General features: G+C 36.1%; 1 protein-coding gene across 5 annotated transcripts in view; it reads right to left on the minus strand.

The window, feature by feature from the left end:
- B3GNTL1 (UDP-GlcNAc:betaGal beta-1,3-N-acetylglucosaminyltransferase like 1) overlaps positions 1-24878 on the minus strand; it is a 137421-nt gene that overhangs the window by 84035 nt on the left and 28508 nt on the right. For all 5 annotated transcript variants that reach the window (XM_080560690.1, XM_080560688.1, XM_080560692.1 and 2 more), the window contains 2 exons: positions 19143-19208; positions 4515-4610 (listed from right to left, as the gene is read on the minus strand). In XM_080560690.1, coding sequence (XP_080416816.1) covers positions 4515-4610; positions 19143-19208 — 162 coding nt within the window. The remainder of the gene's footprint in view (positions 1-4514; positions 4611-19142; positions 19209-24878) is intronic.

A 24878-nucleotide genomic window follows, 5' to 3' on the forward strand; every position in this document is an offset into this window, starting at 1 on the left:
CTGTGGCCTGCCTGGAAAATGCATCCTGCTTGCAATCTACTCCGACCAGCTTTGTCTGCCTCTTTGGGACTGTGCAGCAGACCAAGAGAGCTGGTCTGGTTACTGCCAGCTTCCATTTGGCTGCAGAACCTTATCAGGGCAGTGCAGCTCCCTCCCATCACTTTGGGCTTTCTGCCCGTGCAGCACACAGCACACCTACTCACCTGTCTGCTTCCTGAGAATGACAGCAACCACATAACCTGCTCCCACCAGCTCTCTTTTCCAGGCAGACAGGGAGCAAGGTGCACGAGTCTCTTCTGCCAGCCACAACCCACCCCAACAGCCCACTCTCCTTGGAAATTGTAAGAAGCTGCTTGCTGAGATGTACTAAGACAATGCAATATCGAGTGTATGGAATTTATGGAAAACGTCTGCCGTGTGATCAGGAAAAGCTCCTGATATATGGTCCTTTAGAACATACTACGTGATCCACTCAGCCAAAAAGCTGAGTATATCTGTAGTAAATCCTGATTTGTAGTGTGAACTTTTATTTAACGTTAATTAAAATTCTAAAATAGGAACACTTCGTAAGTAGGGAAGCATAGCTTTTAAGCCTATTAGCTAAATGTCACAACCACCTGTAATAGCATAGGAAAGTGATCATTATGGAACTCGAATAGGTTAAATGTTATTCTTCTATCAGGTGGCCTAGAGAGATTATTGGTAAGAGCTACAAATCAGCTGTGAAAACTTCCAGACCTATTCTATACAAAGAGCTCTAAGACAATGTGCAAAGTGCCTATGGATCAGGAAGCAACACAGACAACGTTACAGTGGACAACAGCCACACAGAATCACGTTTTGTTCTGTTACCTTTCTAAATTACGACAGTCCAATCTATCAGCCAGGGAGCCCACTCCGATTTGCAAGAGTTTCCTCACATATCAAACAAAGCTCATGGACTGCTTCTAAGTAAACAACAACCATAAGAAAACAGAGGTTTCTTGTCTTCAGGGGTAGGAAGAAGAAAAAAAAAAAAAAGGCAGGTCAGATGGAATTATGCTTCAGGCTGAACACAATACTTCACAGGCTGCCTGTGAGATTAACCTAACCTAAATAGTGACTTAACGGACATGGATGTGAACTTGGCTATGTTACTTACAGTCAGCAACAAACCTTAAAAACTACTTGTATAAATATTTGTGCAATTAATCCAACCTTAAAGCCATTTAGACATTTTTACTTACACAGTACAGTAAAATTTCCAGTGTACAAGAGCATGATCAAACTTCAAGCACAATTCAAGAACAACTCAGACTCTAACATCCTATAGGATTAGATTTAATCTGTATTTTTTCCACTTACTTCAACATCCAATCAGTCATTTATCTATATTTGTTTGCTTATTTTCTTTCTGTACCTGTCACTATACAATTACCAAACAATTAAACCATTTTTTTTTTTTCGGGGGTGTAGGGGGTGCCTATAGGCCAGAAAACCAGAAAAATATCAAGTCAATCAATATATGTATCTGTGTATTTTAAGGCTTATATTAATATACGTGTAAAAGTATGTTTTAATTGCTCATAGTTCATGCAGAAGATAACCTTAAAAAGCAAATATTAATCTTTTAAAAAGTAGCCTTCACATTAGCATGCTCTCTTTGTACTCTTTCATTCGCCCCCGCACTCTCTGGGGTATATATTCTGAAATTTCACGCATACCATAAAGTATCTTTGGAATGTTACAGTATAATTGTTTAGAGAAACATTTAATGGATGAGTAAGCATCAAGAGGCCATGGCTAAGGGAAGAGAAAAGTTAAAATGCTAGAAGCATTTTGCATTGAATGATCTCAGCGTGAGGACAGGGTATAGACATTCGATCCAAAAATCTGGTATTGACTCAAGCAATATAAAACCAACAGCCAGCACCACAGCATACGAAGCCATTCAACCACCTAACAAAACATCTGTTGCCACCCACCTCTTTCAAACTGGACTTTAGTCACTGCCTAGTAAAGCAATCAAATGCTACATGATATTATTAATAACATAAATATTATGATAGCCGATTACATGATCTTGACAGCTGCTTTTTTTTCTTAATGGTCACTGTTTCCCAATTTACAGCACAAATAATTTGTACGTACATGATATAGAAATGCAACAGAAGTAACTGGAAAAAAAAGCTGGGCACTGAGTACAGAGACAGCTAAAAAAAGCTGAACATTCTTTCACTACAGGAAACTGCTGGAGACAATATGCTGTAAATTAAAGCCAATTTTCCCAAATTCCCTGAAGGACTGCTCCTCCCATAGATTCTACAAATCCCTCAGCAGAGGCCCATCATGAGAGTTTTCTCGGGACTTATTTCCTGAAAAAAGGTTTTAAAAGTACACCCAAAATTAAATGTATGGTTTATCACGATGAAGAGAGCAACCCCCTCACAGGCTTAACCTCACACAGTTGTTTCATATCCTGATCATTAGAGAACAGCTGAAATAGTTTTTACTCCCAGTTCCTCCGCCTACCTATACTTATAGTCAAGAAAAATCAAAATAATTACATCCCTACCTGAATTTTTGATCAGAATAATGGATACTGCGGCAGGAGAAGAGAGAGAAGAGACATATGCCAACATGTAGTGCTCTGGAAATCAAGCAGTCCTTTTAGCACCAGAATTAGGAAAGCCAAGCTTCATATAGACTTGCATCACAGTTGATCATGGGTTGCAGCTGAAGCTTGTCTTATAACTGAGCACCTAAATTCTCTGTCCAAGTGGATCCTGTGGTTCTTAACATATGAATTCTAGCTGCTGCAGTACAGTCTCATCTATTTAGCTTTGCACTTCCATAAAATTTTGAGAAACCTACAGGCTTTGAGGAACTACTATTTCTATGTTAAATCTGATGGAGAACAGGTAACAGGTTCAAATACAAAACAGGAATACATAAAGAGAGTGATTGTATAAATGTCGTCTTGTTTAGAAACCCATCAATAAGTAGCATGTTCTGTTATGCAGCCTTCTAGTTCCTGTCCCAATATATTTTCCAAAATTCCTTATCTAGTTGTAAAATGTGTGAATCTAAATCATACACAAAAATAATGGATTTCACATGCTGTTTGATTAAATCTTCAAGAGATATTTGTAGGCACATAAGACTGCATGGGACTTCCCATGTCACTGAATTTGTACCTTACTATCAGAAGCAGCACACCAGAAAATTTCTTCCAGAAAACTTGCAGCCCCATCCTAAAACTGGTTTTCATTTTGCACCCCTCAACTGATTGGACTCTTAAAATTAGGGTACTTTTTAAAATTTCTGGCTTAACTCATTAAAGGCTCTATCCAGTGGCCATTTCAAGATAGATAAGCATATCAAATCGTGTAGGACAAGCTTCTACACTGCATACTCTAGTTTTTGTCTTCCCTTCAACAACATAGTGATGTGCTATTACTGTGTATCCAGATACCACTGTCAGATAAATTCATGGTTTTAAACCTATAATTTTTTTCTAATGCCATACTCAAAGGCAATTCCAAATATTCCACTGGGTAAGATTTCCTGTAACTACTTTCATTTGGTGAATTATAGAGAACCATAATACCACTGCTGATTTTAAAACAAAGTCTACAGATTACTTCTTGTGTTACAACAGCCATACCAGAGCCTTTGAGTATGTCTTTGGGGGCTATGGTAATGGGGAACACAACACAGTTTACAATGAAGTCTAACAAACATGGATACGTTAATCTTTTCAGCCACTTAAATCCAGGAAAATCAAAAGCAAATGTCTTCCTACTATAGCATCACAAAACCCAATCCCAAATACTTGAATCATAATGCCTGCTGGGATGTTTTCTGCTAACCATCCATTAGATTTCTTATAATACTCAGTACACACATTCCTCCACAAGCTGGATTGATTTCTTCAGTTTAACTTGTTTTTGCCAAAGTCTCTTTTAGTTCAGCATTGGCTGCCTGCCTAACGAAACAACCTTTCTTTATGCCAAAACTGTCATCTTCGGTCGTACAAGATGCATCTCACTTAGAAGCATGTACAATGAGCACTATGTTTAATGCCTGAAGAACCGCTATTTTGAAATGATCTCTAGCAACACTTAAACAGATAAAGAAGTTGTCAGTACCTAAACCCCATGGAGAAAAAAAGTCTTCTAAAGAAAGATTTTTTTCTTTTTGTATTGAAATATATTTTAAAATGAAAACCCTAAACTGATGATTAGAACATGAGTATATATGTTTAGCCACAGACAGCAGTGTGAAAAGTTAGGCTCCCTCTGAACCTCCAGTTGAAAGCTTCAGTCTCACTCAGTGTGAAGTCATCATTACATAATGATCATATGTACCAGTAACATTTCTCTTACTCAATACTCTAGCATTTAAATTATAAAAACCTGATAATCTTGGTAAATTATCAAGTGTTGCTAATGAACGACAAAAAATAAATAACAAAATAAACCTCTCACTGTATTTTTCTGCCATAATTTCAGTCACAGCTAAAACATGAATACCTGTGTATGAAGCTGTTCTTCAGTCAGATTATTGATCCAACGAGTGTACCGTTCAGTAGACATTGGTGGCTCTCTTCTGACTTGGCAACCAACAATCTAAGGCAAAATGAAATGAACATTGTGTGAACTGCTCTGCACCCACATGGCAGCAAAACAAGATCACAAAATCTGCATTCAAAACACGGGAAATACAAGAATTAAGATCATCGTCTGAAAATTAAGAATACAGAATCTTAAGAATTAAGATTATAAATCTGAAAACCTCCATTCTGTAATCACCAAAGCTAGAAGCAAGAGAAACTATGATCTAATCCAATATCAACAAACCTTAAAAAGGTGGAACTGTAAAACCAATGCTGAGAATTAATGTGAGAAAGAAAAGCTGGTTGATGGAAAATATGAAGACAATTCAAAACGTAATTTAGAAAGAAAAATTTCTGAGACTCTACATGCTTACTAATATCCTCATTTCTCTGTTTCTTTAGTAGTACATCATATTTACACACACACACAATACCTTTGGCTTTTCTTACTCTTTTCTAGTTTGAGCTTTGGAAGGCAGGTATTATAGATGAATGAAACACCTCCGATGTAGTTACTATAAAGATGAAGTTAAGATTTCACTCTAATATCTCCTCCCTTACATACTGGATAGTATCATTATCTAGATAATGATATCATTATACATATGTAGCAGTCCTATACTTGAATCATATATGGAATTAGAGGAACACAGAGGAAGAGAGGGATTAATATGCTTAAAACTCAAGTAAAATGTTCTCCAAAATGTTCTCCATAGTAGTATCTTTAAGTTCACTTTTTCTTAAAATTACCTAAATATGCTCTCTATACACATACACATTTTTATTTCCACAAGGCTTTCTAATTATTTTTAAAACCTGTACTTTCACAAGCACATGAAAAAAAATAATCCTTCTCCAAAGAAAACAAATGACAATTCCTTTCTTAAAAGCAAAGGAACAAAACAGCCACAGTTGGTGCTCCTAGTGACCTCTCGTAAGACTTCCACGGCTGTACCAAACCTATAAGCAGGGCACATAAAAGCCAGCATCTCCCTCCTGCAGAAGACAGTACTGTAAAGCATCATTTATCCACATTCTTCAATTATAATGACTTTGCAGCAAAATATACTTAACAGTATAAATGCATATTATTGAGAACAGCTGCATTTTGATCTTGCAACACAGCAGGAAAATAAATATAAATGCCTAACAAAGCTAGCACTTTGTAAGAAGTGAGGAAAATAACTATAAATGCCTAACAAAGCTGGCACTTTGTAAGAAGTGAAATGTTCACACTTCCCTCTACCCTACCATAACAGTGAAATGTTATGCACAGCACAAAGACTTCCTGCTTTCTTTTCATTTTTTAGAACCAAGATCACTCAAGACTGCTTTTAGCATCATCTTAAGAGGTATGTTTTACAGACAGATCTTAAAATTGTCACTATGTAATCAAACTTATTCCTGGATCCTCAGCCAAAAAAAATCCAACTTTTTCCCTCTTTAGTGGTACTATTCCTCTCTCAATGGGACTCTGACTCGTGGCTAGCATTCTTGCCTTACACGGCTGCAAGATAAGTATCACCCACACAGAGCAACACATCCTGACCCTTCGGTACGGCTCCTGTACAGCACAGCTCATTTAACTAGCTTCTTTCATCCAACCAGAAGCGGGTTTATTTCGAGTACAAATGGCTTCCTCTGGTTCCCCGGTGTAAGGTGTGGCATCAGAAGCAACGCACACCGGTTCCCATTTCCTCCATGTCTCACAGAGCTCTTTTATATTCACTTCACTGAATATTTCCTTTTAAATTCAAGTGAAAGGTTTTTCACTGTTGCTTCTTTCACAAATTTTAAAATACATCAATGAAATTCCATGCTTGCCTATTTTACATCCATTCAGACTCAGAAAGTAAAAGAAACTCTCCATATTAGAAATTTTCAATATTTTGAGTATCCACTTCCATACAAAAATTGAGTTCATCCAAGAATCAACTTTTTGATCTAATTAGGCAAATTTATTTTTATTATTACAAATGCTAACTATATACCTGTACCTAGATAGAACTACGTTATACAAGATATGCAGCACATATCAGATTCCAAGTAGGAACATGCTGTGATGCAGTATTAATACGCCTTGTATAGTAAATAGTAACATGAACTGCAAAAAAATATTTTTTTGGCTCGTGGCAAAGGACTATGGCTCTTCATGGAACAATAAAACTCTAATCAGGACAGAAAAACATGACAATCCTTTCTGCTAGCACATTAGATAATTCATTTTCTAGACAGACAATGCCTTTGTATCATATATTAAATATGGCTTACGGCTTATTGAGCAGTTTACTTAAATAGGCACTAGTCTCTCTGCAAGGAAATACCAAATAATTTATAATTTATCACAGCAAGAAATGGTGATGGATAAGAAATATTAAGATCATAAAATAGTTTTCTGGTTTTACCTTAACTACCAACAAATACATATTCTGAAAAGCCATACAAGTAACTTTAAAAATTATAAAGGTCTAGGTGGTCTCAGATAGAATGCTACTTTGACATCTTAGGATACATCTATGGTTAGGCATATGAATCTCTCCTCTCTATTAACTGTCACTTCAATGATTAGGAGTGAAGTTAATAAAGCATATCTAACTAAGATTATTAGAATCAGTCATGGATATGTACTTTATGCCACTAAATTTAAACATTTTAGGAGTTAGAGCACTGTAAAACTAATAAAACCAGCACAAAATAACTATAATTAAAACGGTAAAATTAATAAAATAAAACTAGAATAATTGGGTTCTCCATGAAACAGATTCTCTAAATTGGTCACAGCATGCTGGGTTAGCCATAATGTGCAAACTATAAATCTAATGAGCATGTTCAACTACTTGTTGATCAATACAAAATTCAGGGTTCTGATGACATTCAGAGGAACTAGATTATTACATACATTACAAAACTGTACTACGAGCACATGCACTGTTCTGTGAGTTACAAAATTGTTCCACTGAAATACAAGAGTATTGCTTGCATATCTGATACGTGTATAAATCAAGTGTTCTATACCCAGCAGCAACAACAGCCATCAAATTACATGCCAGAACTTGTTCCAACTTTTCACTAGTGTTTGCTTTTAAATGCAACGTCCAGAAAGAGAGCTTTCTTACTTTCATCGTTTTAGAGTTTTGTGTTTCCCTTGCACATATAAATGGAAAAAGAAGTGGGTGACAGGAAGCACAAATTAAATGAGTTGACAGTAATTAAAAACAACACATTTTCTGCAGATGTGGCTTTTTTTTTTTTTTTTTTACATCACTACGATTTCCTCTAACACAAAGAATCTCTCTTATTCAGGAGACAGCCTATGGGATCAGAACCCTCCTGTCATACTAAAGAGGAAATAAGGATGAAAAACTAATTGGTCTCCAATTTTATCCATCCAATTTTTTCCATCTTAGTTTTATTAAAAGGGGAACTGAACAAAGAGAAGCAAAAGCATAAATTCTCTATAAGGTATTAGGCACCTAGTGTCTGCTATATACATATATAAATAAAACATATGTAAATATATATATGCTTGTACACATACATACAAACAACATATTCTATGATTCTATGAACATACAAACTGACAATCAAGGACTTAATATTCAAAGAAACATAGAGTGGATTGGGTTGGAAGGGACCTTAAAGAACATCTAATTCCAACCCCCCTGCCATGGGCAGGGACACCTCCCACTAGACCAGGTTGCTCAAAGCCCCATCCAGTCTGGCCATAAACACTTCCAGGGGCATCCAAAACTTCTCTAGGCAAAATTCATTTTCCGTAAAATCTGAAACAGCAATCTGGAGATATCCCTTTTGTTCATACAAGGAGCTTAGAACGACTGGACTCCTAATCAGACTTCTTCAATTACAAGTCTAAAATTACATGGGTGAACCCAGGTTTTCTAAAAGTCACAGAACCCATACTGGAGCAGGGACCATGTACTGGTACCATATGCCGTGTAGTCCACTCTAGTAGTCTAACCACCAACAGCTAACCACCTTCACAGCTTGGAAATTCTGAAGCCCAAAAATCCTACCAGAGCCATTTCATAAATCCTTCTGTGCATCTTAGTTTTGTCACTGCACAGTTCACTGAATAACCTGCCAGACTAAAAAAGGAACATGCTACTCATACCAGAGGGTTTCTAGGCTCTGCTCATTTACACCCAAATCTCTCCTTTAGTTAACGCAGGGCTTTATGAAGTCTCACCAAAGTTTTCAGCATTCTATTCAACCATCCCTTCATTAAATTAATTTGAATTGTTATGTAGAGATCTACTATGGAAAGAGAAATCCTATACTGTCTCAGTCTTTTTTTTTTTTTTTTTTTTTTAATTTTTAAGTAGTCTTATGGAATAGTGCTTATAGAGTAATAGTTACTTGCCCAGGCATGACCCAGCAGAATTCTGTCAGATCACTGATTTCTCACTGGAAACATGATTAACACAATTTTCTACCAGTTCTTTTTTGTAATTTAATCACAATAACTAGGAGTTTCTCATGCTAACTGGAATGATTGTAAAACTAATATTTAACTATTAAAATACCTAAGTATTGAACTATATTTTCGGCCAATGGTAATAAGCAGCTTCACTCATTTAACTAAATATGAACAGATGATTACACTTATTAATTTGTTCCTTCACCCAATTAAAAGATAAAGATTATTAGGAATTATATGCTTAAATCTCTTTCATTTGCAGAATACTGGAGCAAGGAAGCAGGATTGTGTTGAAGAAATTTATCAGCTCCATTTTCAGTTCTGCTTCTTACTATTGTTACCTACAGCAAGTAATTAAAGCTCTAACTCTATCTAAATCCAAAATTTATAGAAATATAATGGGGTGTATATAGTTAGGGTATTATAGGATGATATTCCATCAAATTGCAATGATGCTATAATAAGAACCTGTCAGTAAAATGCTAATCACTATAGAAGTAAAATTGTGTCAATAATAATGCTTGCTCAGGCTTGACTTGAGTGCTGTAGATGAAAGGAGATTTACAAAATACAGGTATTTACCGAGCAGACTTTACATTGAGTTCCCACACGAGTACATGGTCATCACAGTAACTGAAAGGCTACTTTACTGAACAACCTCACACGGCACAGTAACAGCTAAACAGGCTAGATATTTATACCAACCATCAGCATTTTGGATTTTAATCTTAACAGAAACAAGACTTTAAACTGATGTTGTTACAAGTACTAAAAGATCTTATTTAACTTATATTGTGTTTGTCTTGAGGCCCAGGACCTTTTATTTTTTAATGCAGCGGAATCATTAGAGCCAATAGTATCTTCAACCATTTAAAAAGGCTCTTGTGACCATTACTTAGTGTAATCAAAAAGAAAAATAAATGAAAGGAATATTTTTATGTCATTAAAATCTTTCCCATACGATATACTTAGGAAAGAAGGTGTTAAAATATATTTCCTTTTTTTCTATTTTTCTCCAATACATGAAACCTGTGACGTATTTGCATTAGGTATAAAGACACAAAACAAACTACTAGACTATTTAAAGTTCTTTCAGTAAGTATAAAAATGTGTTAATAGTGCTGACTCCCCAGTGAAGTCCCTTAGGTCAGATGCGTATCAATTTCTGCAGATGTTCTTATCTTGTAGCAGTCTTTATTTTATTTTTTTTTCCTTCAGGAGAACACCCGTTAAATTTTCTTTTTAGCACTGGTTCAAGTCCAAAGTCCACAACAGGATGTTACATGTTTATTTTCAGCACATAAAAAAGAGTAATTAAAAACCAAGGAAGTATGAATGTACTTCAGCAAATTCACATAAAACCCAAGAAGTCAAAGCATTGCAATCAGAATGAGTACTGCTGAGCATCACATCATGCATACGTTTCAAAAGAACGTTGTCAAATATACAAAATCATGAAGTAGGAACACAGTATTTTTGGAAAAACTTCAAGTATCACTGAAGAGATACCGCAGCAAGTCTGAACAGGGAAGTGTGATAATTCAGACTGTGTTCAATTATGACAGAACACAAATTTAAGAAGTTTCTTAAACTTCTTTTTTTTTTTTAAAGGTGAAGGAATAAGCCCCTGTGCTTTTGATGACTAGTTTGGCTAGGAAAAAGTACCAGGCCTCAGAAACCCTCATTCAAAATCTTCCATTGAGGGATAAACAAGACCTAAGGGCTCAACCTTTACAGTAAGGCTACTGCACATGCAATCTTAACTTGTTGCATATTAAGTAAACACTCTGGATCCTGACAAAATGTTTAAACAATCAGTTCTTTGCATAAGGCTTAGGAACAATCATTGATAGCAATAATGTTTGTACGACTGCAATTTTAAAACCAAGTTGTGTCTGTAGCTCCACAAAATATGATTGGATTAATAATAGTTATTATCACAGCGAAATATCTAACACGAGGAGTAGGGGATCTTACTTTTCAAATGTTTTGTACTTCAATATAGTTTTTTAAATTAAATATTCTGAAAGCCTACATAATCAGACATTTATCAATATTTAACAACAATCCAGTAACAACAATCATTTGATGGGTTTATTGGCATGTGGAGGCCATATTAAACAAAAATTTAATCACGAAGTGGTGCAAGTTGGGATGTTTCTCATTTGGAATATTTGATAAAACGTAGAAAAGACTTAAACTGATATCATGACTTCGAAAATGCACTGTGGTTTTCCAGAAATACCAGATTAAACAGAATCTTAAGGAAGCTGTCTAATAAAAAGTGAAGACGCAGCTGAACTCCAGCAATCTAGGTGATTTACATGGAAAGGCCCAATTAATGAAAAACACTGTAAGAATAATTCTCACATTGTTAAAGAAATTATTCATATTGGATAGTCACATAAATTTTCCACAGACTGGAGAAAAAAATTTAAGACAATGCAGTATACTGGAACTCAGTACACAGTATTGAAATTCTACTGACCAGAATACTTACACTAGTTCATGAAAACATTTATCTGTACACTTTATTCTCCTGGATGAAAATTAAACTGATTTTGGACAATTGAGAATTTTAATCACCCCAGGAATAAAATTTCATTTTCCACTCTGTCTATGCCAAATATGGACCAGAGATTCCTCAGATCTCCTTAAGCCCACTTACTAGGGCAAATTCCTGCTAACAGGTTAACATGAATTTGCTAACATGAATTTGATCTAGCCGCCTATCAAGACATGCCAGTATCCAATTCATTTCTCTTCAATAGATGTTCTGCGAATTAATGCTTATATTAAAACTAAACTCTAGATGCACTGCTTGCTAGGACATGCCTGGGCAACGCACACCGACCTACCTCAAACGTGCTGAGTAAGGGAGACAGGAGAGCTTATGCAAATTAACTAAGGAGAAACAAAGATTACTTAAGCTCTACATGATGAAGATTTTAATCAAGTTCATGCCCAAAATAAAAGCATTTATCAAAGAACAATCTGCTAAGCTATCTGCATGACCTGGAAGATGAAACACCAGCAGGGAGATTGGTAAAACCTGGACTTCAGTAGAAGACACAGAACGAGAGATTACCAACAGCCACCAGCACGTTACACACATAAAGGACAGAATTTAAATGGAGGTACTTTTCTATCGCACCAAATGGAGGTAGCATTTCAACATTATGAAATTATGTTTAATGACAGTTTAGTGAAACTTCACATACGCTTATTATCTTTTCACACCTGCAAAATTACATACGTGCTCTCACCTCATTTTGCATACAGACTAAAGCACTGTCTAATTTAAGTAGAGAAAAGGCACTCATCTCTCAGGAATAAAGGCTCTCACTACAGAAAAACGTTGCTAACCCCTTCCTTAAAAAAAGCAGATGAGGAATGGCATAGTACAGAACATATTTCCACTGTGTAATGTCATACTGCTATCCAAATTTGCTGAATAGTTCATGAACACTTCCAGACTTCAGGTCACTTCCCAATGAGTTTACTAAAGACTTGTAACTTCAATGGAGCAGCAAACCAATTCTACATTTTCATGAGTTTTGGTTTAGGGAAAAAATAAGTACCAGGTATAATTGTATGAAAATCCACACAAGATTTAGAGCTTCTCAATTCTGATTAGTACTAGGCAACAAAAGACTATTTTAAGAATAAGATGTAGGTACAGGAGACATGCATTATCTCAGTTTTGCCAGCTCTAGCCATGCAAAGAAGACTATCTTGTCCATTAGAGCAAACCCTTGTCTAAGTGCAAAGTAATTATCAGACTGCATAATAATCATTTTGACTCCCAAGAGAAAGTACACAGATGAGGCACAGCATGCAGTCTGAAGGGCAATCTGTTTTTTCAGGACTACTCCAACATTAGACTAATAAGAAGATACAGCAAACAAAAGGCTTTAAGATCTTTCAGAGGTGACCAAACTCTGTTGGTATGTGGAATGTAATCACTACATACTGACTGCCAATACTCCCAAACTGCTACTGTTGACTGCTAGTTTATAAGGTGGCCTCCGTCTTTATTTTTCTTCCCATTTTTATTTTTTATCCCATTCTCCCCTTTCATCATGAAGCAGCCTGGTCTGGCACGAAATAAATAAAACAATCCCGTCTTTATTCCAGACTTGTGATAATAAGCAGAAACAAAGGAGCCCCATTAATTTGATATATTATGGCACAGCTGCTCAGCAAAATGCTACAGTGAAAAGTTTCTGCTGTACAAGCCAGTGCTCTAAGGAGTGATGCTGCACTCAAATTCTGTCACAAGAGTTTCTACATGTGCAGTTGCATACCTGAGATAAGTTGGATGTGAACACAATGTGTGATGGATGAGAAGGCAATGTGCTCATTATCCAGCAAAGCAAGACACTTAGAACAAACTATTTACATGCACCATTCTATTTGTATACAAAACAATCAGAGCACACTCTCACTTAAAGAGCTGCTCTGCTATGCAGGACTGTGCATGGAAACTGGTCCAGACTACCTAGAAGTACCTCCCTCCCCCCAAGGACAAGAGCTAGATCTGAAATTTGGAACTCACTGACAGATGATATAAAAATGCCTATTAATCTTTTTGCAATCAGAACATTGCAATGCTCAATATTTTTAAGCCATTCCCAGTGTTCCCATGGATTAATATATAAAACCCCAGTCTCATAACAACACAGCAACAATTGAAATATTGTCATCCTTCAGGTATTTTGAAAAAGAATTAAATATCATCATCATGACAGCCACCTAAAAAATCAGAATATTGTTCTTAAAAGTTCTGTTCCACATTAAAATGAATAGTCTTAGTGGTGCACGAAGTAGACATTATTTATACCTGTAAGAGAGGATCTACTCATTTTATTCTATACTTTCTGTTGCTACTGATAAAATCTTACAATTTCAAATATTGGTTTAAATGAATAAGGTGGAAGCTAAAAGGACTGACATAATCAATTATTATTAGAGTGGAGTCAGATCCATTTAGTTACAGAAAAAGGAAATGAAATGCTAGTTCCTCCAGTAGAGAAAAGAAAAAAAAAATAGTGACCTCTAACCAGATGCACAGTGCTAAATAAGGAACAGGTAAAGAAAACGGAGAAGAGAAACAACACTGTCTTTCAAACATGTAATAGAAATATACAACAGGTCTAGGCAAGTAGAATGGCAGGGTACAATAACAATACAAAAAACTAATCTACTAGAACGTAACTTTCAATATCAAGAATTGTATGTGTATGGGACAAAGAAAATAAGAAAAGAAAGTAAGACTTCATTTCTAAGTTTAGTTAATTTTGGATGTTCAGAGGGGGTGGGGAGGAAGACACACTGCTGTGGCCTGAAGTTGTGCCTTAAAGACAGGATCAAGCTCCACTACTTCGTTCATTTGTTCATTTCTCTAATTCATTTGTTGGCTGCGCAATATTTGTTTACCGCTTCCCCAGGGGCAGATGAGCAGGTCTGCGAACTAGCAGCATTACTCCAGTTTGCTCAATCCAATCGACTACCTGAGGGTCACATTAACCAAAGATACGTACAATTTAGTCAGTTGTTTAACAGATTCAGATAATGCAATAGGTTACAATTGCCTTAGGTGTTACAGCTCTTGACCTAAATCCAAGCTACAGCATATGCCAAGTATTTGCTTTAGAGATGCAAAACAGTGAGAATTTCTCACTGAAAAAAATGCAAACAGTATCACAATGTTCTCTCACATGCCTAAATATCCTGTATGTTTGGGAAAGAGACTAGTAATTTTAAAACAAGAGAAAGGTGTTCACTCTGACACTTGTACAAATCCACCTCTTATTCCGCCAGTGAAAAGAAAAGGAAATAACCCAGACTGTGATGCCAGCTGTTGGGAAGACAAGGAATACAGTGAGGAAGAGCTTGTTTATTTTCTAAGCAATTCTACAGAAAGAAAGATATAAAAATTGGATGCTGTATACTGTTCATGTGTAGTCATATTGCGAGGGCACACATATTCTCAAATTCAACACTGATGAGAGGAAGAGTAAAAATTTCACCGTGCCAAGACAACAATGTGGTGTCCAAAAAACATTCAGTATGGCTCTAAGATAGATGAGAAGGTCAATGGATTTTGAGTGTAAACAGTACATCTCCTTTTAGCATCCTTTTTTGTTCCATCCACTATCTGGAATCCTTAGGAAAACTGAAACACTGGAAGAGTACTTGGGGCCACATCATTCTTAGAAGCCTCCACAAGTGGTAGAGTAGTTTGGCAAACTGTGGTCAGGTACCTAAAACATGGATGAAGAACTTTCCAGAAAAGTTTTATAACACTGTTCAAGCTCTACAAGAATATATTCAAAGCACATCCACCAATTTCACCCTGGCATGCCCACAGCAGGTCCTGATGCAGACACTCTGCAACAAGACAGCCTGGGAGCAGATGCAGCCAGCAATCTCATCTGTCTTTGAAACAAAAAGCCCTGGGAATTCTTAAAGGGCACTTTGCCCAATACAATACTTTGTCCAAATTCAATAACAGAATGTATGTGGATCACAGGTGTGAAAGAGTGCATCATTCACGTCTGTGTGCGCATGTGGTTTAGGCAACAATACTGGAAGTGTACATTTCCTGGGCTACTCCAAATTCAGAAGCCTTTTTCAATAGAACTCTAGTATATACACAACATCAGACCTTCTCCAGAAGTAAAATAAAATAGGAAGGTCTGAATTTCTCAGAACCAGTGGAAATGTGATTTGAATCTTTTCACTTACTAGCTGCCAAGAAAGCATACATGATTTGTGATGGGCAATCCTGGATAAATGGGATAAGAGCAATAAATAGAATAGATGCTGCTAAAAACCAGAGTGAGAAATTTCAGTAACACAATCATTCATTATCTAGTAACAGTCATTCGTTATCTGATAAGACCATAAGCAACTTGAAGGCACATGCATATGCTGCGTAAGTGCACATCTGCACTAGACAAGGAGAGCCAAAAGGTTGGTAGCTATCATATTATCAATAATCTCAAAAACTTGTATCCTCTGAGGGTGTCCTATTTATAGAATCCCTGTCAACAGGACCTAGACATAATGTAATATGTTTGTATATTCACCAGGAGGTCGGGATGACAGTGGTTCTAGAGAGCTACTAATACATCATGATTTTACTGAATGTAATTTGCATTTTCAGATCCAAAACCCTCTACTGTAAATGTTACCAACAACAGGATATCTCTGTCCTACAGGATTTTTATTTTTATTTTTTTGAAAGTCCTCAAGATAAGAAAAGCTCAAGAGAGTTGAGCGGAACTTTTGTTCTGGCTTTTTCAAAGCTTGATTAAGTAGTCCACAACACAGGAAATTAGACTGATAAAGCTACGGGCTTCTGCAGTGTTACTCCAGTTAACTCCACTACCTGATCTTGGGAGCAAGCCAAGACACCACTTTCTTTGAAGAACACCCAGCTGAGGAGTCATTCCAAAGGCATCCAGAATCTTCGGTGCCACTGTTTATTGACCAGACTTCAAGTCAGGGTAAGGCAGTCTACACTTCATAATAACATGGATGAGGAAGAACCTCAGGGATTAGTTAGGTTCTGGAAGAAATTTCCTCTTCGTGGAGAAAGTTGGAGATTTTTCTTACCTGTAGATCTCTGTTAGTAACAAAAGGTTTCAGTAGACTGAAACCTACAACATTAGAGGCTACTGGGAATACTAGTCTCCAAATCTGGCTCTTGGTAACAACTTGCATGGCTAGGAATAGAAACAAAATTTCTGAAAGTACATTGAGACTACATTAAGTCAAAATTAAACTATAAATCCAGGTCAGGACAAGTTGCAAAATACTCGAAAGTCCAAGTCTGCAAATTCGAATTTCAGGAACAAACCAAAAAAGCTCACTGCTTCACAGGCATTTCTTAAGCTTCTGCTTTCCACTGCCCCTCCACTACGCTAAAGTCAGAACTTTGAAAACGGAACAGAACCTTATTCAAACCTCCCCATACATCTTCCAAAGCCAGAAAATTGATTGGTGTGATGATTCTGAAGGGAGAAGAGAGATCACTTTGTAAAGAACAGCAGACCACCCTGACATTGGTCTGTGTATTTGTGGATAGGTTCTCACGTATTTTTTTAAGATAGCTAAGTTGTGTCAGAACTATTGGGGGTCTCCGGACCAAACTGAAGTATTTACTCCTTAGGAGCAGCTGGAGATGTTCCCATTTTTCCTTTCAGGCCTTTGAATTTGAGTTCTGGAATACACAGTATTAACCCAGAAGGGATTCTTCACATAGGCATCTCTTCCTACACGTGCTACATCTATGACATATGAGGAGCACACACGTCTTATCATTTTTGTTAAGATCTCAGGCCTTTTTTTCCATTCATTTGTGAGAAGTTTTTACATTTCCCTGAATTGAAGATTTTCTGTATTAATATGTCAGATAACTGAAAAGTGGAAACCCCGATTTCCCATACTAAGTCAGACTGACTCCAGACAATTTTATTTAGAGAAGTGCAAAGTCCAAGTTAAGCTTTGTAAATAGACAAGCAGTACCACCCTAAAACAGGACCACAGTTTTAGATGAGTTTAGAGCCTAGGAAGAACAAGTTTGTGTTGGTTAGAATATATCATGAAGACACCCTTCAGTCTGTTCAGGCACTCATTACTATTTATTTAATTGCCACTTAATGGCTCATACCTAATGCTGTTAGACACTAAATTATAACAGAATATAAACAAAACAGTTGAAGTGTTTTTTAAATAGACTACAAACTGTTTAGTTGAAATTAGTCTAATTAAAAAAGTCTCAATAGACAGACACAGAAGTCATACAAGTAAGAAATACGATAGCTCCTAACACTGGTCTCCACAGAGCAAGCTAACTGGATCAACTTGCCTCTCCGGTTCTTTGGCATTTTACTACAGAATTACATTAACTGATTCATATCAGAACAAAAACAATTTTCCATGTATCTTTTTATTAATGTTCATAATATGAACCAGGTTAACTGCTACTCAGGTGCTACTAAAACTATAATTTCATAAATTACATTGTAAGGATTATCAGATTTCATCAGAGGCCTAGTACAGGTGTTGCGATGAGCAGGTACACATCCCACCACTAAGCAGCAGGTTGTTTGGCAGGGATTCCTTAGCTGAAACAACCACAATAATCTCTACTTTGAAGTCGGTGTTTTGGGAGGAAAAGTTCAAAGTGTTTAATTCCCAGACAGCAATAATCTTCAAACTGTCCATTTTGTTCCAAGAACTGCAAGGAAATAGCTTCTTCACAGACCAAGTCAAATACCCTTTCTTTACCAGAAACCTCTGGCGCACAGTTTTAACACCTCTGACATTTTCTCTTGTGAGATTTATTTCATTTATGCCAATTTTTGCCAAACATTGTTGACAGAAGTACAAACTCAGTTTTCGGGTTTATAAAGGAATGTATATGTCAGTAATATTGACAAAAAGTAACTGTCATAGAAAATTATTTTTATTATTTTCAGGTAAGGAGGATATACACAAATTCTCTCCAAGGGATACTTGACTTAATCACAGAAATTGATTTAACATCACGATCAGACAGGTCATAAAACAACTCTTTCATAGATTGCTTTTGAGAGTTCATGTCACAAGAATAAATAATGGCATCCTACTTAATAATGTTTTCTTTTGCAGACACCAGGGAAAAACATCGATTTAACTGTAGGCCAGTTTATTAATGATGACACATGCATTCCTTACAGTTTCTAAAATATTTCAAACAGTTAAACCATACTTGTAGCTGATCCTTTGTAGCTTTTCACATTACCTTAGAGGGCTATATAAAAAAGACGTTCTCCTTTAAGTTATGTACACTAAGGAAACCTGTATACTTATTTGAAAAAGAGTATCACAGTCATAATGACGTTTGGTTTACTATACAGTGAAAAACAGAGGAAAAGAAGTTCAATCAAAGCTACTATTCAGTGCAAGGATTAAAAATAAAGGAAAAGAATACACTGTGTATTGCTCTGCCTCCACCAGACCTACTGTGAAATTTTCATATCCTTTTAAAGATGTATCCGGCACTCTGTAAAAGAAAAAAAAGAAAAGCACAAACACACACAAGAAAGTACTCACACTGTTTGGGTGTTGAATGGCAGCTTCGTACTGCAGTCTAACCCGCTGTGGCATCATCACATCATCCTGCAATAAATAGCACACTGTTACTGAATATAAAAAGGGTCACAGTACAGTACTCAGATACACATTAGAATATGCTGTTAAGTTAACATCATTTTACTGGCTTGCAGTCAGACGTACAAATGGAACAAATATGAAAGTCACTGTGCCCATTGCTTGTTTCTTTCAAAGAGCCGGAAGTAACACATTTGCATCTAACTTCTTCAATGCCTGTGAGCAAGTGGAGTTAAAAATGAGAAAGAGCATTTTTAAAATGCATTCTTATTTTCATCTGCTACTTTGATTCAACCTCAATAGATTAAAATACATTGAAAACCTTTCCACTAAAGTTTCTCCAAGTAAGCTTTCAGTGCCTTCTTTAAAATACATAAAGTGAAAATACATATGTAGGTAGGAAAGAAGAGAGCCAACAGAGGAGTATATGGCAGGATGATAGTCACCAACAAGAAGTAAAACCATTTATAAAGTACAAAAAGCAATAAAACAGATATAGCTAATAACATTATCAACTCAAAATGTTCTTCATTTAAATGAAGCCCTCATTTCATGTGCAAACTAAGATTCTTGCTTTCTAACATATATTCCCATTCAAAGCACACAAGCTTACTAATCAAGCAGATAGGCTACGAACTTGTGTACATATAGACTGACAGAATAAGGAGACAAGTCTAAAACAGTCTAGGGTATCTGCTAGTAGTGTAAAAGCTGAAGACGCTAAATGATCTTGCTGTTGTCACCTAAAAGCAGACACAATGAGAGATTAAAGTTACGTGTTAACCAGATTCATCAGAATCTTCCAGTCATAGCTGTGTATAGGTTGAGTTCTCAAACTTTAAGCAACATCAAAGAGTAAAAAAAAATCCTACTTTGTAAGTCTCTGATTTCCCAAGTAATACTTGCACATGTGTCTACAAAACCCAGCAAGACACTTAGTTGTACCAGTTTTCCACAATGCAAATCAATCTCCAGTCAGATAAGAATCACTAGCAGCGCAATATATAGAATAAGGCTTTTCTTTCCTAGATTTAGTCTTTCAGTGATTTCTGAGATAGCATTACTTATCAACAATAATCTTATTACTTATCAACAACAATAATCAACAATAATCTTATTACTTAACAATAATCTTATCACCAACAATCCCCAATAGCATTATTTATCAATAGGAGTTAAAAGATCAAATGCATCAGTGATAGAAATACAGACTGACTACAACCAAGCGAAGCATATTCTTGAGCAGTGCGACAACTCTGAGTGCAAACACTGAAGAGGTAACAAAACTTGAAACCTGCAGCACTCAAAACACAGTTTAAAAAAAAAAAAAAACACAAAAAAACAACCCACTGATAATGAGACTTGAGACTTTACACTCTTAGCGGGCTAAACTCAGTCCTGTTCAAATTGGAAATGACCTAACTACTACATGACAGATGTTGCAATCAACACATTTCTTATGGGCACTCATACATTTTACATTTCTAAAGATACCCAACATCTCTTTAACCACAAGGTCTAATAGCCATATACTGGCAGTGGATGTGGATAAGGAACTAACCTTGCTTAAAAGCCTGAGATTCGAGACATGCTGGCAATACGAAGAAACATTGTTTGTGGTCTGGGCTGTACCAAGTCTCTCTTATACACTGGTTAAAGCTAATACAACCTGTTTCTCCTCAGTGTATTTCCAAACATTTCTAGCTTATCAGGCAAACATAATTTGTGGTTGGTTCTTGTTCCTGAGTTCCTGGTCTACATCCATTCTTTCACTGTTCCTCACACTAAAATTATTCAAAGGAGATTCCTGCTAAAGCCAAAATACAAGTATTGAATTCCCCAAAACTTTCACATTAAAACTTTCAGTCAAATCAACAGCAACATTAGTGCTTGGATAAGTAGGTCTTGGAGGGTTGAATGACCTTGATATAAAGGTGACACTACAGTCTTATCAAAATCAACAGGAGGATGAAAAGAGTTTTAGAAGTAGCTCCAACTATTTAACACAATTGAAGGTTAAAGATTAAACAATAGAATAATAAAACTGACTCTTGTGGCATGCAAGTTCTTAAAAGAAGAAAGAGATATATTGGCAAAAGCATTTTTCTGTATTCAGGATATGTTTAGTAAAAATATAAGAGATTTTAATCTTTTTCAAAACCAACAGTGGAAAAAACCTGATTTCTCAGCCTTTATTATAAAGGGAGAATAAAGCTCTCTACAACAGCTACTTCAAAACTTCAAAACTTACTTCAAAACAATAATATTTGCCAGCTAATCTACTTCATCAATTCATCAAGCAAACATTATAGCAAAATATTTACCCTTGCCCATAAGAACAACAATAATCACATTTCTCTGTACACCACAGAGCTGTTTTTTTTTTTTTTAATTAAAATCTGGTTTTCATACAAAATATAGGAGTTATATTGTAACTGAGCTTTGTTCACACCTTGTTGTCTTCTTGTCAAATCCCTAAAAACCAAGAATGCAGAAAGAAATCCATCCAAAACTGAGGAATGAAAATGCTTAGACCAATGTTACTTTTATCTCTTACAATATACTACGTAAGCTCTTGTGCTAAAAGGTTCCAGTTATGATCCTGCACAAGAGATAAATTTAAACAGAACTCATACATTCACAACGATGAAAAATAATCAACTTGATTTAAATAATCCAAATGAAATCCAATATTCCATTCACCATACAGGTCAACGTTACGTTTTTATAAGCAGACAGCTTGGTCTGTTTCCCCCTAACAAAGCACTATGTCATGTGGACGCTATTGGCAAAGCTAACAAGACTACAGATTTGGGTCTTAGGCTATCACCAAGATCATCAGTATTATGTAAAATCCAGCTTAAGAGGGAGCACTATGACCGCAAAAACTTTAAAATGCTTTTTAAGAAAATAAATACATTTTTGTTCTCTAATATTCCGAAACTATGAACTCTTACCCTGAGTGACCTTTATCCTTTATTTAAAATATTAAATAAAAAAAATCTCTCCATTTATTTATCAGTTATTATTTAAAAGTTTTACACAGATGATGCATTGCTGTTTAGTTCTGTGATTCTTCCTGGGTTTATAGAAGGATGAAAAAAAAAAAAAACAGTAGTTTAAGACAATCCCAAATAAAATAAAGCAATCAAATGATGAGGAAGAACTTCATCCACCTAGCTTTTTAATACTCAGGCTGGACAGCTATGAAAAAAGAAAGCTAACTGCAAAATCCAACTTCAACACACTTTAAAGATTCTTTACTATGATAAAGCAGAAAAGAGAAAATAATCCTGAAGAAATAGTTTTTAGTAATGAGGTTGCATTCTATGTCAGTGTTAAAAAAAAAGAAAAAAAAAAGAAAGAAAGAAGAAAGAAAGAAGAAATTGAGTTCTAATGAGTAAAAGCAAAAAGACTGCCACAAAATCAGAGCACTTTACAAATTTCTCAATTTCACAGGCCAGTGACAGATAGCAGTGAGAACTCAACCACACACTATACTGGTAAGAACTTACGGAGTTTAACCAGTAGTAGATAACTAAGATGTTAAATTTATACAGCTGTACATTACATAATCACAGATTTCCTATCAAAGATATTGTATTTATGATATTGAATTCAGCAACTGTTGACAGATATTGGTTTCTACAGTCAACAGTTTGGACGTTTTTTGTTTAAAACTGAGAACAAAAGTTGAATAATTAGACCATTTTTCAAAATAATTTTCCCTCATGCCACGTCAGACAAAAAAGTGCACATCTGAATCTAGCTGCAAAAGTATATTTAGTCTGTTTAGAAAAAACATACTACTGTATTTAGAAAAAGATGCTGTTTAGAAAAACAGACTACGTTTAGAAATAGCAAAGTACATTTAGTCCGTTTCTGTCTCCTAGATGTGATTAGGGAAGATAAGGCTAGCAGTAAATTACATTGAATTTTAGTGGAAACTTCTGTTAAACTTCCCTTTTTTTAAAAAAAAAATTAAATATTCATTTTTCCCTGTTAACATGAAAGCGTCTAAAGGTCGTCTCTTGGCAGATAGAAGGCAGACAGGATGAAGAGAGATTTCCCCTCACTGAAAGAATGGACAAAAGAACATATTTAAAATAATGTTCAATAAATATGCTTCCACTAAGTATGTACTCACAATAGGATAAGGAAATAAAAATAATTTTTGAGTAAATCTACTTTCAGGTGACTACATTCCCCAAACTTTGGAAAAAAATTAAGAAAAATCTCAGGTAATAGCTGGGTTTACTGCCAGCTAGATACGTACATATATACAATGCAAACAATGCCAAACAGGTAAATGACAAGCAATAAAGCAATATAAACAAAAGCCTACATTAGGAACTGAAAATAACCCAGATTTTGTAGGAATTCTGTTGATTACAAACATGTTTCCTGTTCTCCAGTGTCCATTCGGAGTAGGGAAACAATTTGCTGAAAGATGGGAGAATGAAAAGGACTTTATTTCACATGAAAAGCCAGCAGGGATTTCTAAACAAGCCCAGATGTGTTTCTGCCAGTGGGAGGCCGTGATCTCCATCACCTTTCAGTCAGGCAGGCATTCTGCCTGCTCGCGGTCCTACCCAATACATCCCTTCTGCAGAAAGCTGCCTTGCTCCTGTCAAGTTCTGCACCACTTACAGATGCTGCAGGACCAGAACAGCTCATTACACAGCTATCAGCTACGTTGTTTTCCTTCCAACCAGAGGCAAGCATTCGTCATAGACACGCCATTTACGCTGAGCTAGTTTTTTTTACTTTCCTCGTATGTTTGGTTGAAGAAAAGGAAATCTAAGTCAATAATCCAAGTTTAAAGATACTTTTCAAAGCTGTTGTTGCTTTATTATTTGTTTCTTAAATCATTCTGGATAAATTTAAATGACAAACATCCACTAGCTTCTTCAACCAGGCAGGCTGTCTGGACCACACTGAACTCCACAGTGATAACGATGATTTTCCCTTGAAAGTGTTTTTTTTACTGCAGAAAGTAAAGACAAAACATACAACAGAACATACAATACGTTTTCTTTTTAAAGGCTCACATAAATAATACACTAATTAAAGCTCAGTACTGAACTGCTTCCTTAAGCTCACATTATAGACTCTGCATCAAACACTTTTGCAAATTTCTTCATGTTGCTCAAAAAAACAAAAAAAAGGCTGATACACTCCGTCCTGACAGTAACAGCCCTTTCTTTCCCTTGCAGCTATTGCCCCTAAAATACAACCTGCAGCAGCACCAGAAGGAACATCAGATTCACTAAGAAACGACATGGCATCTCCAAAGTCTTTCAATCCATCAAACGGGCGTTCATTTACCCTGCACCTGCTCAGACTGTAGGTGAAATCCTTCTTTGCTATTGTTCCGTACAACTCCTTGAGCTAGGGAAGTAAAAGGCCTAAAGCCTCCACAAACTGGGCCTGTCGACAGGACTACCAAAGCAAATACGCTCATCATCGGCAGTTTTCCAGAAGCAGTGTTTTTAAAGAAGCCCCACGCTATCAAACCCATTAAAATCACGCACACAAATTCCACGCACGTCTCACCTGAGCAGAACACACACACTGTCAGCACTTGCAATATCACAGGGAAAAAAAAAGCTTCCCTTCTGTTTCTACTTCTGAACTACCTTGAGAAAGAAAGGGACAACAAAGGAACCACTTCCAAGG

This window comes from Anser brachyrhynchus (assembly GCF_964034855.1).
Source record: "Anser brachyrhynchus genome assembly, chromosome: 18".
Taxonomy (NCBI): domain Eukaryota; kingdom Metazoa; phylum Chordata; class Aves; order Anseriformes; family Anatidae; genus Anser; species Anser brachyrhynchus.